Here is a 17,497-nt window from a genome sequence, read left to right as displayed (position 1 = left end):
TCCGGAGGTGTCCTATGTGATCCTCTAGCGTTCGGCTATATACCAAGATGTCATCTAAGAACACTACAACGAATTTGCCTAGAAAATCTCGGAACAAATCGTTCATCATTTGCTGGAAGGTGGCGGGAGCATTGGTCAAACCAAAAGGTAATACAAGAAACTCGTAGTGGCCATACCTAGTTCCTTTCTTCTTTCTTAAGAGGACAAGTGCTCCCCAAGGTGATTTACTTGGGCGAATATAGCCCATATTCAAATAATCTTGTAGCTGTGAAGCCAACTCATCCTCCTCAAGCTGGCTCATCCTATAAGGTGGAACACTAATAGGTTGAGCCCCAGGTACTAAATCTATGCGATGGTCTACTGCCCGTTCTGGAGTTAAACCTTCCGGCAGTTGAGCAGAAAATACATCCATGAAATCATCTAACAACGTTCTCAGTTTACGGTGTTCAAACACACTTAAATCATTCTTGTTATTTACAGAGACAACAAATGAAGAAAGCGGAATCAAAACACACTGATAGACATCATAATGAGAAGTGTTTAATATATTCCGAAGCTGCATCGCAGATACAATAGGTCCCTGAGAAGAGGGAATATTATCACACTGAATACAAAATTGGGTGTCCTTATCCAAAAAAGAAAGAGTATGGTCCTTCCATCCAATCCGAATATTGTGGGTTTTAAACCACTCTATTCCGATTAACAAGTCCACATGCTCCAAGTGCATGACAGCACGTAAGAGCCGCTGTGTATTCTTGAATCCGGATAGATAGCGCTTCAATCTTGCGATCCCAAAACTGCTTCGCAGTTGGAAGTTGCACCTCATAGGTGTGATCGCTAGGTATCGTGGACAGCCCCATCTTTTGCACAAGTTTGTAATTAACAAAGTTGTGAGAGCTGCCCAGGTCAAAAAGAATGTGAACTCTTTGGTCACTAACTTCTCCATAAACTCGGAAAAGATCATGGGAACCAAATAACGAAGTATTAAAAGTACAATTATAAGAAAGTGGGCAAGTAATGACATTTACAGAAATACCTGTCATCGAAACTCGATTAGCTAGCTTAGCTTTGGTACTCGGACCCGCCTGGAGTTTTGGTCCTGACGCTTGCTTTTGGTTCTTGCGCTTAGGACAATCATTCTTAGTGTGGCCTCGCTCCTCGCAGATGAAGCACGGCCCTCTTTCTTTAGCTTCAAGGTACGAAGGAAACGGGCACGACCATTCTTCGCCTGAGTCAAATGTTTCTTGGAGGCATTGTCTATAGACTTCGACTCCCTGGTACCAATGGTAGACTGGAAGAACTTCCTCTTGTTCTTCCCACCCGTGTTGGCAACTGTGGTTCCCTTTGCACTAACCATGGTATCATCATAAATGCGCGCGTAATTCATGGCCTCTTGCAACGTGGTACACTTGTTGTTCTTGATCTGTAACTTGTACGAGTCAGGCAAACCATCCACAAAGAAACCTAATAAGGTCATTGGATCCATCTTTGTAGCGCTGGTCTGCAAATCCCGAAACCTCTGAAGATAAACTTCAAAAGTCAAATTCAGCTTGGACATATCAAGGGCTTTGAGCTTGCCTACGATATCATAATCTTCCTCCTCCTTTAGAAACTCTTTCCTGAAGACCCCTTCGAATTCTATCCATGTTGCAGGCTTGGGTTGGAGTTCCTTCCACCACAATAAAGCCTTTCCTGACATAAACCCGGCTACAAGCTGTATTTTCTTGTCATCTGGGTAAGGGTGGAATTGGAAGTGTACTTGCCACTTGTGCAACCAAGTGTCAACAACCTCCTTGGTACGAGACTTCTGGTCTCCGAGAAAAGGATCTGGAGTGATGTTCGGTCCTAACACTGAAGCCATGGCATCCACATGCGTGAGCGCCTGAACAGTGCTAGTCAAAAGTGTGAGTGTAGTTTGAATCCCTTGGAGTTGCTGTGTCAACCGTGTTTGATTCGTGTTAACTTGCTCAAACTTTCCATCAAGAGCAGTGGTGAATTCACGGAAGGCTTTCTTCGTAATCAGATCATCGTAGAGACCTTGGTCATCCTCCGCAGCAGAGGAGCAGCAAGGTGGCGAACTGGAAGGCTATGAGAGAAGGGCTGTTCCTAACTCAGAAGTGCGATATAGCAGCCTGAGCTAACGGGTGGTACTAGGTGAGGGCGGGTGGATGGTTGGCTATGCGCACTCATGGATTGCGAACTAGAGCAAGCGAGATGGCTGCCTGAGCAAAGAGCGCCATACTCCAGGCTTATAGCAGCCTGCACGCTAAAAAAAACAGACCCCTACTTTGGTAGGGCTTTTGCTTTTTTTTTTAAAAGCTTTCCAAGCCTAATTTGGACACAGCTCGTGCACGCCAAAAAAAACAGACCCCTACTTTTGGTAGGGCTTTTGCTTTTTTTTAAAGCTTTCCAAGCCTAATTTGGACGCAGCTTTCCCCTGCCTGATTCGCATCCAAGCCAGTCCCTCGAGACTGTCATTTGCTGCGCACCTCCATCCTCACTCCAGCCATCAATACCCGCTCCCTAACTCTCATCCTGAAGGTTGCCCGCGGCCTTCCATCCCATCCTTGCTCTCTGCTTTTATTCTGAAACTCGCTCCTACTTCTTTCCTGCGCCAACTCCTACAACTAATGAACTGCTCCCAAGCTCTTCCCCTTACAGACGACCTTTCTCATGGCCTCTCTTCCACTCCACCTTCCTTCTTGCGAATTCACCCTTTCTCTCTGTCTCTCCTGCCTTCTTTCCCCATCTAACCGCCACCCTTAACCATGAACCATAAGGCACGTGCAGGGTAATAAACATGAATTTCGACATTAGGGCATACCTGGAGAAAAAAATCGTCCAAAATTCTTGGAATAGAAGTTCCTACCTCAGGAGTTGGCTCTGATACCAACTGACACGTCCCCAGCACTCCTGAAAACCTGTGATCTGCAAGCAAACATAAGAACACACCAACATGAGGTAACTGAGCAGGTTGCTCACCACCCAACCATGACATCTACGAGATGTGATCCCGAATCATGAGATGTCCCCTCCGAGCCACGAGCTGAGCTACTGGCACGAACTCCCAACCAGATCCTAACCAGCCTGGTGTCCCATACCACCAGGTGACGCTGTGAAGCCTGGGATCTGCTGCTGGGCCTTGGGCTACGCTATGATGCAGGCACGCGTCCGCGATCCAATCCAAGATCAGATCTAGCACCTGGGAACGAAACTTGCTCCCATCGACTCTCCCTGAGAACTGAACCTCCGGGTCCCTTATATAGACTCGGGCCCCAAGCGCCAAAAATAGCGAAGACCTCTAACTAGTTCGTACCCTTGCCACTCAACCCGAGAATCAAGCCTGCCTAGCTCTAAGCCTCCCCAGGCTACCTGAGCTAGTCTTGTGTACCCAGTACACGTCAGATACCAATCCGTGCACATGACATATTGGGAGGCAAATCCGATAGAATGCCTGATAGAACAAGCAATGCATTTCTCCAAGGAAGTAAATTTCTAAACAAGAACTGCTATTTTCACAAATGAGGGGTCTTATTATGACTGATCAATTTTGGATGGTGTAAAAATATATTTGTAGAAGTACGTAATCTAAAAGCTGAGGGATTCTATGCTGTTTGGCTGAAGAGGAAGGAAACTAGGGACACAGATTTGTTAGGATTCATATGTGTTACAAAGATGCACTGAAGACCTTGGGGCTCACAAAACAGTGAGAAGGGCAAGTGGTGAAGGTAGCCTATTCATGGACGATGTTTCAAAGAAAGTTAGGGCGAGGTCCAACATTTTTTTGGTTAGTGAGTCCTTTTTTGACAAGGAAAGTATGAATGGGGAAGCTAGCATGGTACTATGCTGTTAAAAAACCGTCTCTTAAAGATATGCCAATATAGGGCAAAGGCAAGGTCATAAAATGATGATTACAAGAGTTATAAGAGGAACTTGACTTTCTATATACCATTTGTCTCCTATGCTTCCCCTACATAGTAAAGATGTGGAATGGATCTCCTTTATTTCTTGCATACCGTGGAATGATTCTCACAACATTGTAATATACTAGAATCCAATGCACGGATTTGTCCCACGTCTTAAATTTCAAGTTTATTGTTGACATTTCAAGTTTATTGTTGGCAAAAGCACAAATACATACTTTTAGAAAATGCACACTACTCTTTTGGTTGCATAAACATGCGATGATATTCCTCTGTGGGGTGTGTGTGCACACGTGCATGTGCATATGCGTGCAAGCACTCACACACATACACACATGCACACACACAATGCATATAATATGCATATGAAATTTATGTTTATGCACACGTGCGACGCATGTGTACCTATGCACATATGGATAATCATGAAATGACATGAAATGAAATGCTTGAAATGCGTTCCTTGAAGCTTGTATGGGTAGCGACACTTGTATGCATTTACGTACACACACACATGCAAAATGGGTTTAATATTACTTGGTTTTTCTAATGTAATGAGATTAGGTGTCGATATTTTGGAGATTAATATTAGTAAAAATGTGGAGTTTTGTATTGCAGGTTCAAAAACTGAAGTTGGACATTGAGACGTAAGTATATCCTCACCAATTTCAATGGTCAATTAAATATTTGAAGATTGTTAGACATTGACTTCATTCGAGAAAAATATCACATGTGGAAAACATACGAATGGGCATGCTAAAGAATATGATTATGTAGATTTCATTGATCACCAGCATCACTTGCATGTTGGTAAATTAGTCAACCTCAATCAAGTTTGAGGGTAATATCACCGTTGTTCAGTTCTGCAAGCTTAGAAATGGGCATCATGAACAATTGCTATGCATGGATACCTTTATGCCAACTTGTATGCCATTCAAAAGGGATATGCAGTTCTTCCTAATCATTTTAATTATTTGCTTCATAGGTCTTATAGATGCTTGGGTATTGTCTAGGAGTCAATAGTAAGGTACATTTCCCAAAAGTTATCAGTTCTGAATTCAGTTGTGTTTGACCTCGTGGTCTCCCATGGACGTTAATAGTCTCTCTCTCTCTCTCTCTCTCCTGCTCCGCTCCTCTCCTGCTCTGCTCCACCTCCGCTCCTGCTCCCCTCCTGCTGCAGCTCCACCTTGCAGCCCTGCCCCCTATCCGCCTACCCCACCCTTTCCTCCGCTGGCTGCTCCTCCTCGTCGGCTGCCCCCCCCCGGCCAACCTCTAACCTACCCCCCACCCCCCTCCTAGCCTCTTGCCTAAAATTTCCCCTCCCCGCCAAGCCTCTCCCCTAGCCTCTTACCTCCTCATTGATTTCCGTCCCCAGGATTGGGTGTGCCTCCCGCCATGGAGGGGGCTCATGCTTCCGCTCCCGTTCCTGCACTAAGACTTGCACAAAGGATACAGGGATCGGTCCAAAGAAATGGGGAAAGGTGGAAAAGATACGGATAAAGCCAAGAAAGACGACAACAAAAACAAGAAACAAACACAACTGAAACTTGAGGATGTGAACACGTGCTACAACCGAAGTGGACTCGGAGTTGACAACAAAGCAAAGGCGGGGTCCGCCTCAGCCTCAGCTTCAGCTTCAGTTTCAGCCTCAGTCCCCGCTTCAGTTTCAGTTTCAGTTTCAGTCTCAGCCCCTGCTACATCCTCATCTTCAGCTTCAGTTTCAGCCACAGCCTCTACATCCTCATCTACAGCTACTGCTAGCGACATGCCCATACCCATGGCATCGGTTACTTCACTCTCCCCTGGGATAGAGGTGCTCTCGCACTGCATCAATTGTTGCAAGGGGCACAATGTTGAGGGCGAGTAGCCTATCCTCGATGTCCAAGGTGTATGCCCCTTCCACTTGCAAACATTCAGGCTTGCATACCTTTGGACCATGCTTTTGTCCATCGATATTCGCACATCTTGCCTTTCATGTGCAATAATGAGCGTGTCACCTCCTCAATCATGTAGAACCTTGGTACCTTTCAACTAGAGTCATCTCAATAGCATGTGCCACTTCCAAACATTCAGGCTTGCATACCTTTGGACCATGCTTTTGTCCATCGATATTCGCACATCTTGCCTTTCATGTGCAATAATGAGCGTGTCACCTCCTCAATCATGTAGAACCTTGGTACCTTTCAACTAGAGTCATCTCAATAGCATGTGGTATCCCTTCTCATTCTCCATCTTGACCACGATGAACGTGATTGTGAAGGACACTCCGCTGATTTTGATGCATACATCCCTGAGCATACCCGTCAACATTACCAACCTTTGATCCACCATACAAATTTCAAATGGAGAAGATTTGAAGTTTTTCAGCTGATCCTCCTTTGGTCTTCCTCAGAGATGATGTTTACTCCAGTACTCCTTTCACTGTATGGCCCTTGGGCTCCCTCTACCAGCACGGGCTGATGTGTTAGAAACTCACTGTGCCCACCTGTGAGCCCCCGATTTGAGGGGACAAGGGGCAGTGAGAGGTAGGAGGGCTGGAGAGAGAGAGACTCACGTCGGCATCATAGGCCTCCAGCACACGGGCTGGTTGCAGCCTGCAACAGCAGGTAAAACAGGGCTTTAGGCCTCACATGGAGGCTCCTGCAGCAGCGCAGACTGCACAGGGCACCGACCAGGGCCAACCCTGGTCGGTTTTCTAGGGCCCATGTGGTCGGCCACCAGACAGGGTACCGACCCTGCTGGTCGGTCAACTCAAGGGGCCTGGGCAGTGCCTATAAAAGGCCCACTCCTCCATTCATTCCAGTGCAACACTGAAAGCCCCTCTCCAAGGCTAACTTCATCTCTTCCATCTCTCCCTTCCTCTCCTGCTACAACTTTCTCACCGATTATGACACGTACTTCGGAGGGGTCATACATTGCTCCGCATTACGCCTCGAACTTTCTCTCTCCTCTGCCTCTCAGTGAGCCTACGTTCCCACACCTTGCTGGGATCGCCTCATCCAAGACACTATCATCTCCATATCGTACCCAGCTCACCTAGTCATCACCCAGCCTCCAGCCTCACCCTCACACTTTCATGCCATAGTCCTTTCAATTTCCGCTAGGACACGGACGAGCTGATCCATCAAAGGCTTGGAGAACTTGCTGATGGAGGTACACAGTATCCGAGAACGCGAGATGGAGCTGTGACGCTTCGCACAGGAGCATGCCCGCTTCACCCAAGAGCAGGCGCGTCTCATACAAGAGCAGGCTCATGCTATTCGAGACTAGGCTAATCTCATTTAGGGACTCAGACAGGACATCTCGCAGCTTTGACAGGTCACTGCTATACGCAGTCCCAGGGAGCACTCCAGTTATGGGGGCACAGATTACGAGCATGCAATCTGCAATTGAGGAGACGTTCAGATGGGTCGACGTAGCCAAACGGGAACCTGCAAGGGTAACCGTTTCGGCTACCCTCTTGGAGCAGCAGCAGAGAGGCAGTAAGGCTCTCAACATCATAGTATGTGGGATCCCTTGCACTGAGGCTACATCGATGACAGATGCGACGGCCTTCGTGGCCACTACTCTGGAGGTGACTGAGCACAGAATTGAGAGAGCATGGCGGGTGGGGAGAGACCCCAACCGAGAGCAGCCCCTGATCATATTGTTCCATGACGCTCATACACGACTTTCGGTTTCACAGCGCAGGTCAACCCTGCGAGACCAGCCAACGATCTCCATGGATGAGGACCTCACTCCACTACAAGTTGAGGAGAGGCGCTTCCTGTTGCAGTAGCGGGATCAGGCCCACAAGGAGGGAAAGTGGGCAGTAGTACGAAATGGACGACTCCTTACAGGTCCCCCTTGGGTACCCACCTCTCCTCCCACATAGGGAGGCGGGGTCTATGAGACTCAGATCTCCAAAACCTTATCCTACACCATTTGGAACTGTAATGGTACCTTATGGACAGAACCAGGGAACTTCTTGGAATCCTACACAGGTTGAGACATAGTCTTTTACACAAAGACACATCAGAGTCCAGAGCGTCCACTACCGGTTGGCAACGGGTACACTTGGGAGTCTGATTACAGAGATGAGACTAGAGACACAGGGGGGGGGGGGGGTACGAGGATTAGGAGGAGAAGCAGTTCTTTACAGATCCACCCTTTTGGGGACCATTTCAGTAGAGTAGAGGGATACACACTCCAGGTTCCTTTGGATCCGGATCCGACACGGGGACAGCCGAGATTTGTTTGTCGCAGTATGCTACTTCCCTCCCGAGACATCCCACTTTGCTAGAGATATTCGAGATGAGGTTGAGACATTCATGTATGTAACGAGGTGCATGGGGTGAAAATGGACTCTTTGACCTCCCCGTGCCCACATTCGATGTGAGATGGGACTCAAACTTTGCAAGAGCATGGAGACCATAGGGTTTAGGACGTGTGCAAATTTTGAGTCCAATCCGACACATCCGACACATCCCCATTTGCAGGCCTTTATCAGTGGATTGTTGACTTCTTGAGCCGCAGAGAAGTCCTCCTAGTTGGGGACTTCAACGCAAGGACAGGGGCCCACCAGGTACCACTCCTCGACTTCAGAGATGATTCCATTCTATTGCTAGATATTGACCTTAAGGATGCAGGTATACTACGTTTTTCGACTGACAGATGAGGTTTGGTCACATCTTATGGGCAGGCCTTATTGGACCTCGGCAGGATGCATGATCTCATTATTTATAATGATCTTAGCAGATGGCTCGTCTTCTCACATGCTTTCCACATGGGGGAGGTTCTAGCGGCGTTGATTACATCATGGGATGCCCTGCCTTCACATCTCACATCACTGATTTCACTATAGCACCTCTTCCTTCAGGGGCTGATCATACCTACCTATTCTTTAGCATTTCCACCCCCCGTCGCACCGTTGCCTCCACCCCACCGAGTTCTTACTCTATTTATCATGATATACGCTTCGACCGCGATCACTCACCTATTTACTTAGGTGTTTTGTACATACTCATTACTTATATTGACTTCATACTCCTTTTAGAGGACCGAGCTGCCTTGATCACCCGCTCACTACATGAAGCTGCCCCCTCACACCACTCGCTCCACCCGCCCACCACAACCTGGGACCGTACCCTACAATAGTTGGTACGATGATGAGTGTAAGGCTTTACACCATCATCTCAGACTCACAACCAAAAACAGTCTTTCGAACGAACCAGAGACGCTACGCGAGTATCGTTGACTGGTACGTAGGAAGAAACTAGATTTTACTTGTCGGAACGAGGAGGAACTACTAAACATTTTGATTAGTAACAACTCTAAGGACTTTTGGCGTAGAGTTCTTGAGGGACGGTCGCCCTCACCACTCACTAATACTTAGGTCTGGTATAATTACGCAGGCACACTATATGAGATCCCTGATCAGCCAGTCCCTGACCTCTCACATTTACCACGCCCCACTTCCTCTATCGTCTTCACTAAGGAGGGGGTGAAGGATGCTGTGATGAAACTTCATAATGGCCGAGCGAAGAATCACGAGGGACTATGCATTGAGTTCATTGCATATGGATTAACCTCGTAGCCCCGATCTTAGCAAAGCTTTCTAATGAGGCTGTCTGTTTGGGTTTTCCATGCACTCGGACCATTAACACTATTTCGCCCATACACAAGGCAGGGGATCCCATGAGCCCGGAGAATTACATGCTCATTATGATTGTACATGTCATGTCCAAGATTTATGCATCAGTGCTTGATTCCGAGGTCAGCCGATTTGCGGAGTGTAGAGGACGAGCAGTGGGACAGGTTGGGTTCCGGCATGATCATGGAACCATGGATCACATTCTCACACTCAGATGCATCATCAAGGAGATGAGGGCACGAAAGCAGACGGTTTGTGGACTTTCGCAAGGCATTTGATATGGTTTCGAGAGCCCACCTCGTCCGGCGCCTACAGGATTTGGGTTATGACTAGGAGATCATTTGGGCTGTCATGGCACTTTACGAGAGAGTGACAGGCAAAGTCCGGGCAGGATCTGGGTGGACAGACGAGATCATGAGTACTATTGGGGTCAAACAAGGGTATCCTTTATCACCTACCCTGTTTGGCCTCTACATAGACGAGCTCGAGACAGTGATGCAGACACAGGGGGGGTGGATGTTCTCTTGCTGGCACGTTGATTCGGATTTTGCTGTACGTAGATGATGTTTGTGGTCCTCCACAGAGGGGCTCCAGAGACACCTTGATGCACTACAGTGCTTTTGTGAGTCCCATGACTTGAAGGTCAACCTGGGTAAAACCAAGGTTATGATCTTCAACACATCTCGAGCTGTACTTCTGGATGCAGGAGACTGCCATGGTTAGCATTGTCCTCTTCTATGACTCTCTCAGTAGGAGGGGACCAGAGGTGCTGATATGCACGCACAGAGAGAGAGTTTGTGTGACTAGGGCTCCACATGGATAGACTCCCTCCCTTCCAGTACAGTATGGACGCTCCGTTTTCTCCCCTCCGGCCACATGAGGTCAACCAGGTCATTCGTGAGGATCTCTTATAGCTACACACATTCTGTACCTGGGTGGGACCGAGCAAGCTTCCAATGAAGCTCAACTTCTACAGGGATCACTGCTTGCATATTACAGAGAAGGGGTTCATTGACCCACCAGGATACAGGTAGATCCACTTACCCCACTCACTAAGGATCTCTATTGGGCAGTTTCGGGTCTCTTCACATAGACTTTGTATCGAGAGCGGCAGAGCAGAGGGCCTACCCAGGGCGAGGCGCATATGCACATTGTGTGACACACAAAAGGTTGAGACAGAGGAGCATTTCATCTTCAGGTGCCCTGTTTACTATGAGGTTCGAGGGCGCTTCTACTACCTCTTCAGGGATAGCACTGGGGTTTTGTCTCGTTCTCTCTCCTATTCAGACTAGAGATGGGTGGCGGCTTTCATTGATGAGGCAGTCAGGCACCGCGAGAGGCTACTTCGATCACGGTGACATGAGCAGACCTCTCCCTTGATAGACCCCTCATAGAGCTCCATCACGGAGTTCTTCCTGCCAGACCACAGGGACCCCCACCACAGGGCGAGACCTCGACATGATCGTGACCCAGAGCCAGCGACTCGACAGCTCAGACAGAGGGTTGACGCACAGATTACACTTGGGGATATCTCGTCCCTGTTCAGAGTTGGAGCCCAGCTGACAGGGTTTACTGTAGCCCTTGCTAGATGCAGAGTTATGACCAGGAGACGTCACAGGGCCACACTTGTGAGCGGCCAACAGCACCCTATTGCCGCGTTCATGCCGCCTCGCCCACCTTGATGTCCTTATGATGATGATGATGATGATGGTGAGATTGATATGTAGTCGACCACTGACATGACTATGTTGTACTTAGTGCTACTATTTTGCATTTTTTGCATTTCTGCATTGGTGTGGATGCTCGTTTAGTAGCTCCCCAGGTTTTTCACAGTCTCAGAGACCCATTGGTCTTTCTTTCTAATATGCTTCGGAAATCCCCCTGCCCCCGCCGCCCCCCCTCCCCGCTCCCATAAACCCCCTGGGGGGCCGTTTTGAACCTCTTCTAATTACTTTTGGACCCTCGAGGCTTCTCTGAATCAAGCTTTTTAGCAGTGATTGGACTGTTCAGCTAGGCTTGATCCTTGCTTTCTCTTTAAAATTGTTTCCTTCTTTTCTTCTTCCCGAGCAAGTGGGTTGCCGTTTCTTATTGTCTGACAAGGGGACAAATAGTTCTGAAGGTGACCATGTGGTTAAGCTAGAGGTGCTCACATGGTAGTGGCCTTGACTCCCTCAGCCATTTGGATTTCCTGTTCCCCTGAGACAAACAATAAGGGTTGAGAGCTGTCCAAGATTTGCAGCATATAGAAGTGGTGAGATGTATTGTCATTCTCACCCCCACAGGATCCAACCGAGTCTCAATTTGGAGGATGGTCACATTCCGGAGTCTACTATTCGTTAGAGGGGTGTTCCTCTTCCAGCTTATTTTTCCGAATACTACATAGACATTTGTCAAAACACAACCCAATTTATCTTGGTTCACTCTTGGTTTTCTTCATTCCATGTTACCACGGTTTCATACTAGATGATATGGAATCCACCCATTCTTCACTTCCTAGGCCTCTCTAAGGAGTTACTGAGCCTTCCCATGAAATGCATGAATTGCCAAAAAAGAAACGATTTCCACTGGTGGAATGTCTAGTGTCATAATCACCAGCCCAATCTGGATCACTGAAAGCATGCAAGTTTAGAGTCACCCCCCTGGCATAGAACATTCCAAGAGACTTGAGTACCCTGCAAATATCTGAAAACACGCTTTACAGCACACCAATGCTGTTTCTTTGGGCTGTGCATATACTTGCTCAACTGGGATACATTGAGCTGAATATCTGGATGGAAATTGCAGAGATAAATAAGGCATCCAACAGCCTGACGGTACACAACAGCATCAAAAGGTTCACCAGCATCATGCATGGACAGCCTCAACCCTGGCTCCATAGGAGTTGAAATAGGCTTGCAGTCCTGAAAATTGAACCTTTGCAACAGTCCCTGAATGTATTTTGCAGTTTTCTCTTCATTTGTGCCAATGAGAAGCATATCATCCACATACAGGATGATGATAATCAGCAAGTCTGTTTTATCTTTCTTGACATAAAGGTACTCTCAGTTGGACTATTTAAAGAACCTGATTAGTCAAAATTTGTATAAATTGTCTCATACCAAGCCCGTGGGGCTTGTTTCAGGCCATAGAGTGCCTTTTAAAGTCTGCATACGTTATGTTCCTGACCTGGTACTGCTCTGAAGCGCCTTCAACTGCCAGTAGTATCAACCCTTCAAACACATCCGAAGTGCCTGTATACAGCTGTCCATGACCGATCTGAGTTTTCTGCAAATATCGCATTTGCACAGATGAAAATCCTTCTTGTCTAAGGATTGTAGAGCCGCTAGGCCTTGCTCTCATTGTTGTAGCCAACAAAATGTATTTTAGTGCCTTTTTCATCTAGCTTGCTTCTCAATCGATTAGGTGTGTATGCATCGGCTACACAGCCAAACACACTGAGTTTCTTGGGTTTTCTATTGTACTATCTAGATTAAGAAGAGGAAATGTACCATTCAAAACCGTTGAAGAGTGGAACAGTATCCATGGCAGTAGTTAGCTTTTTAACAAAATAGTGAAATTTTACCAGAGCAATGGCTGTGAATCTTTTCTATATATGTCACAGGGCTATGCTGGAGCTAAACCAAATCCTTCGTGCAAATGAGATCAACTTTGCAGTCCTAGCTGCATTGCCAGCTTTTCTTTTTGCTGTGATTCTTGGGTGGCTTCTTAGGGTCTCTTTGTTGCAGGTGAGGATCTTGTCTTTTTTCATAAAATATTTGTGCCCTGATAATTGATTGTGAGCAGAGTTTTGTTTCCTGGAATCTTGGTGCCTGTTCATTGGATCGTTGTGGAACTTTTGCTTTGTTTTCTTTCTGAATGACACAGAGTAAAGGGGCTGAGGGCAGAGGTAGAGCTTCTCATTTGCATAGGCGAATGCTGCTGGCAGAGGTTGAAAAGACCATCATGGCATACCAAATCTTGATTGATGAGGGAAAAGTAAGGCATCAGGACTGGTTTCTGTCTAAATTCAGTATTTCCTTTTCTTAAGAGGGTGATTCTGACCATGGTTGCTTTTTTATGAAGGAAGGGGAGGTGCTATGGCACTATGGCATGATGATCTACCTCCTGGACCAGTTCTATAAAGCAGTAGAACGTCATGCGGTAGCCTCTGGTGAATGGTCAAGGTATAATGTGAAGTATAGCTTACAGATCCTTATCTTGAGAGAAGATGTTTAATTTTACAAGTCGTTCGATGCTAGTATTTCCAGCATTTACAAGTCAATTCAGTGTTAGTATTGTAGGAATGATAACACTATGAGAAAGTCAATGCAGCAGCTTGTTGCCATTACTCTCCTCTTCCATTGTTTTGTAAATTTTGATCTTGTGCCTGAAAAAAGACAGACAGAAAGGCCCTAAAAATAGTGAAATCATTGTGAAGAATGCAACACGTTTCACCAAATGCCATGGTTTTTAACTGGCATGTCCATGGCAGCTTGCGTGGAGACATCCTTGACCTGGCAAAGCCAAAAGTTCAAGTATTCAACAAACTTGCCATTAGTGCTCGTATGGAGCGAATCTATGAATGCATAATTCCAGCAAGACGATCATAAATGCTTCAAGGTGAATGTGAGTCTTTTGTGCTACAGCTCATTCTCATATGATTAATCCCAAACAATTCTACCAACATATGTACATTCTGAGAAGAGTAACTCAGATCCTTGTTCATGTCAATGCACTACCAGCAGATGGTGGATTTAGTTTCCAAGCTCCAATGACTAATTCCACAATGTCAGCCTTGGATATTTTCTGAGTTGAAAATTTATCCTCTTTCCATATGTTAACACAATCAATTTTGTTAGTGTGGAGTAGAGCCCATATTGACGCTGGATCACACGGTTGCCTTTTGAGCATTGTGTAATTTAGTATGGACAGCCGATATCGGTTTGATTCGCTGCATGGATGGGGAGCTCCAATTTCCATTCCCAATTCGTTTCTTGCCTCACTAAGAATATGCACGTCTTTTGTTCTTGTGGTGCCTTGTTTATGTTGGGATTTATAAAGTAGTAGTAGTTGTGTTGTGTTGTTGTTGAAGTTGTTGTTGCTTCTTCTCTCTCTCTCTCTCTCTCTCTCTCTCTCTCTCTCTCTCTCTCTAACATATCTTTTAGCAGTATTCACTAGCATGTTTTGAGATTCACAAAATTGACTTAATATAACCATAACCACTTGGTTGTCCAAGCACAGCATCCATCACGTGCAATTGGTAAATAAAGAAGAGCATAACCAATTAATTAGACCCCTACATTGTTGTGTTGTCTCCTCCAATCCTTTACATCTCCAATGTACAAACAAGAGAGTTGGGCAAAGGAGGCAACCTTGTTTGTCCTAATATCACTATTCATAACTAGCTTATCACTCACATTTGATCCATCACCAAAGTAAGGCCTCACATAAGAAAATGTGTTGGGTAAATTCCCATGAGGTGGCTTTGGTCCTACGTAAAATGGAGGAGTGGCCTTGTCCTAAGGTTTGGAAGGGTCATTGAACTAATGGACGAGGTGGCTCATCGCGTGCATGCATAACCACATGAGCTTGCATGGCAACAATGTGGCACAAAGGGTTGAATGAGGCTCAACAATTGGGTTGCAGCTTTTATGAAGGGAAGGCTGTGAGGTCGATCCTTTTTGGACTTGCGTGATGTTTTGATTAGTTGGTTGATTGTTGAGAGTCAACACTTGTGTGTATCGTAGTATGTAGACTGACCAGTCTTTTGGTCGATAGGGTCCTTGGGTTGAGGCATGTTTAAAGTCTTGTAAAGTAGTGATTTGTCTTCTGGTTAGTATGTCCTTGGATTGAGTCATGTCTAGAGTCTTGTAAGGTGGCTACAAACTCAGTAGAGGTGTTCCAGCGAGTTCATTTAACACAAACTATCTTTTGACTCATTTCCAATGTTGAACATCTCTTACATACAAATTGGTCAGTACGGTCTTAGATTGAGTCATGTTTAGAGTTTTGTAAGGTGGCCACAAACTCAGTAGAGGTGTGCCACCTAGTTTAGTCTAATACAAACTGTCTTTTGATTCATTTCTAGCGTCAACCATCTCTTGCATGCATTTCATTTTGTGTGGTAGTTGAGACCGGTCTTCTGGTCAGTAGGGTCATTAGATTGAATCATGTTTAGAGTGGTTAGAAACTCAGTAAAGGTGTGCCACCCAGTGTAGTCTAATACAAGTTGTGTTTTGATTCATTTCCAGTGTTGACCATCTCTTGTATACATTTCATTTTTTGTGGTAGTTGAGAGAGAGCTATGTGTTCGATTTGATTATGATAAAGAGCTCTGAGTAGTGTTTTGCACATGACACTTTAAATTCTAATAACCTAACATTGGTATTAGAACCATCCGATTCTAAAGCAGTCGATGAACTTAAGTTTTGGAGGTTGAAAGTTTGAGCTTGCTCGTAGGGATTTCTGAGAGGCTTGTGGAGTTGCTATGAGACATGGATAGTTGGTCGAAGGAAGAAAAGCCAATAGTTGTTGAGCCCCCAGTGTCGAAGTTAATTGGCTGAAATTCTTCCTGGTAGCTATTTGTCAAATTTTTCTTCATAGAGAAGGGCGCCTCTAGGGAGTTGTATCTGGTTTTGAGAAAATGCCTAGCAACAATCAAGGATCTCAAAAGATACAAGCATGGGAAGAATGAAAAAGCCCTTTGAATACTTGGATGTGCCTTGGGAATCAAGTACTTCCATCACGTGGATGTTTCTAAGATGGGAATTGGACGATTGGTTGAAGCCTTGTTTGGGTCGAAATGAAGAATTCAAAGCTAGTAACAAGCAAGCAATAATGAATCACCCGCAAGCAGTAATGAACCAATTGAGTGCCTTGGGGTTGAAAGTGGACGACAATGATGTGAAAGGAATCCTACTCTCTAGTTTGCCTCCCATGTATTTTGAATAGTGACAATATCTTTGACAATTTAGATTGTGATGACTTCGTTGTTGAGTCATGGAGAAGAGGAGGATAGAATCGGCCTTACCAGAGGTGGTCAGATTGCATACACAACGAAGAAAAAAGAAGGAAAAATGAAGGGCAAAGAGGAGACAAAAAGGCCTCAGTTTGATTATTGTGGAAAAGATGGGCAGTATTGTGGAAAAGAATCTTGCAGTTTAAAGTTTCGAAAGGAAAGGCTTGCATGGTTGAGTTGTAGATGAATATGGACATTCTGAAGTTGGGCAATTTGAGAGTTCTACATCGACATTTTTAGCTTGGCCTGGCCCTTTGTGGAGGTGGCCGGTACTTGCTGTCTAGACTTGCATGTTCACCTTGTGTCATCCTGGTTCTTTGCAAGTGGAACATCATAAGGTTTTGTAGCAAGTGTTTTGGCACGTTGTGATTGTGTTACTTTTGATTTGTTTGGTTTCTGTTCATGGGCTGTTTCTCTGTGAGCTTTCTTCTAATGCCCGATTGAGCTAATGGACAAGGTGGCTCATCAATTGCATGAACAACCACGTGAGCTTGCATAGCGACAATGTGGCACAAAGGGTTGAAGGAGGCTCACCAATTGGTTTGCATCGACTTTTATGGAGGGAAGGTAGTGAGTCGGTCCTTTTTTGCCATATGGGATGGTTTGATCAGTTGGCAGATTGTTATGGGAGTCGACTCCTGTGTGTATATAGATGTGTATATAGAGCGATGGGCTTCTCTTTAATAGGGTCCTTAGGTTGTCATGTTTAGAGTCTTGTAAACTCCATAGATGTGTGCCATCCAATCTTGTCTAATACAAATTGTCTTTTGGTTCATTTCTAGTGTCGATCATCTGTTGCATGCATTTCATTTTGTGTGGTAATTAAGAGAGAAAGTTGAGTGTTCCAATTGTGATAAGGAGCTTTGAGTAGTGTTTGTACATCATACTTTCTATTTTGATAGCCTTAAAAAGTGATCTTGAGTCGAAAAGGATATAAGAGGAATG

The 17,497-nt window shown here is 45.6% G+C and overlaps 1 protein-coding gene across 2 annotated transcripts in view; it reads left to right on the top strand.

Moving 5' to 3' along the window:
* DGS1 (dgd1 suppressor 1) overlaps positions 1–14,530 on the top strand; it is a 72,402-nt gene extending 57,872 nt beyond the window's left edge. For both annotated transcript variants that reach the window (XM_087380377.1, XM_087380378.1), the window contains exons 10-14: positions 4,542–4,570; positions 13,157–13,280; positions 13,420–13,530; positions 13,618–13,718; positions 14,027–14,530. In XM_087380377.1, coding sequence (XP_087236503.1) covers positions 4,542–4,570; positions 13,157–13,280; positions 13,420–13,530; positions 13,618–13,718; positions 14,027–14,144 — 483 coding nt within the window. In that variant the 3' untranslated portion in view covers positions 14,145–14,530. The remainder of the gene's footprint in view (positions 1–4,541; positions 4,571–13,156; positions 13,281–13,419; positions 13,531–13,617; positions 13,719–14,026) is intronic.
* The last annotated feature ends 2,967 nt before the right edge of the window (positions 14,531–17,497 follow it).

The sequence above is a fragment of the Dipteris shenzhenensis genome, chromosome 10 (genome assembly GCF_047967505.1).
Source record: "Dipteris shenzhenensis isolate YYH24624 ecotype China chromosome 10, Dip_SZ_1.0, whole genome shotgun sequence".
NCBI classification, from domain to species: Eukaryota; Viridiplantae; Streptophyta; class Polypodiopsida; order Gleicheniales; family Dipteridaceae; genus Dipteris; species Dipteris shenzhenensis.
Note: the sequence above shows the minus strand (reverse complement) of the source record. Positions and strands in the feature narration are given on the sequence as shown.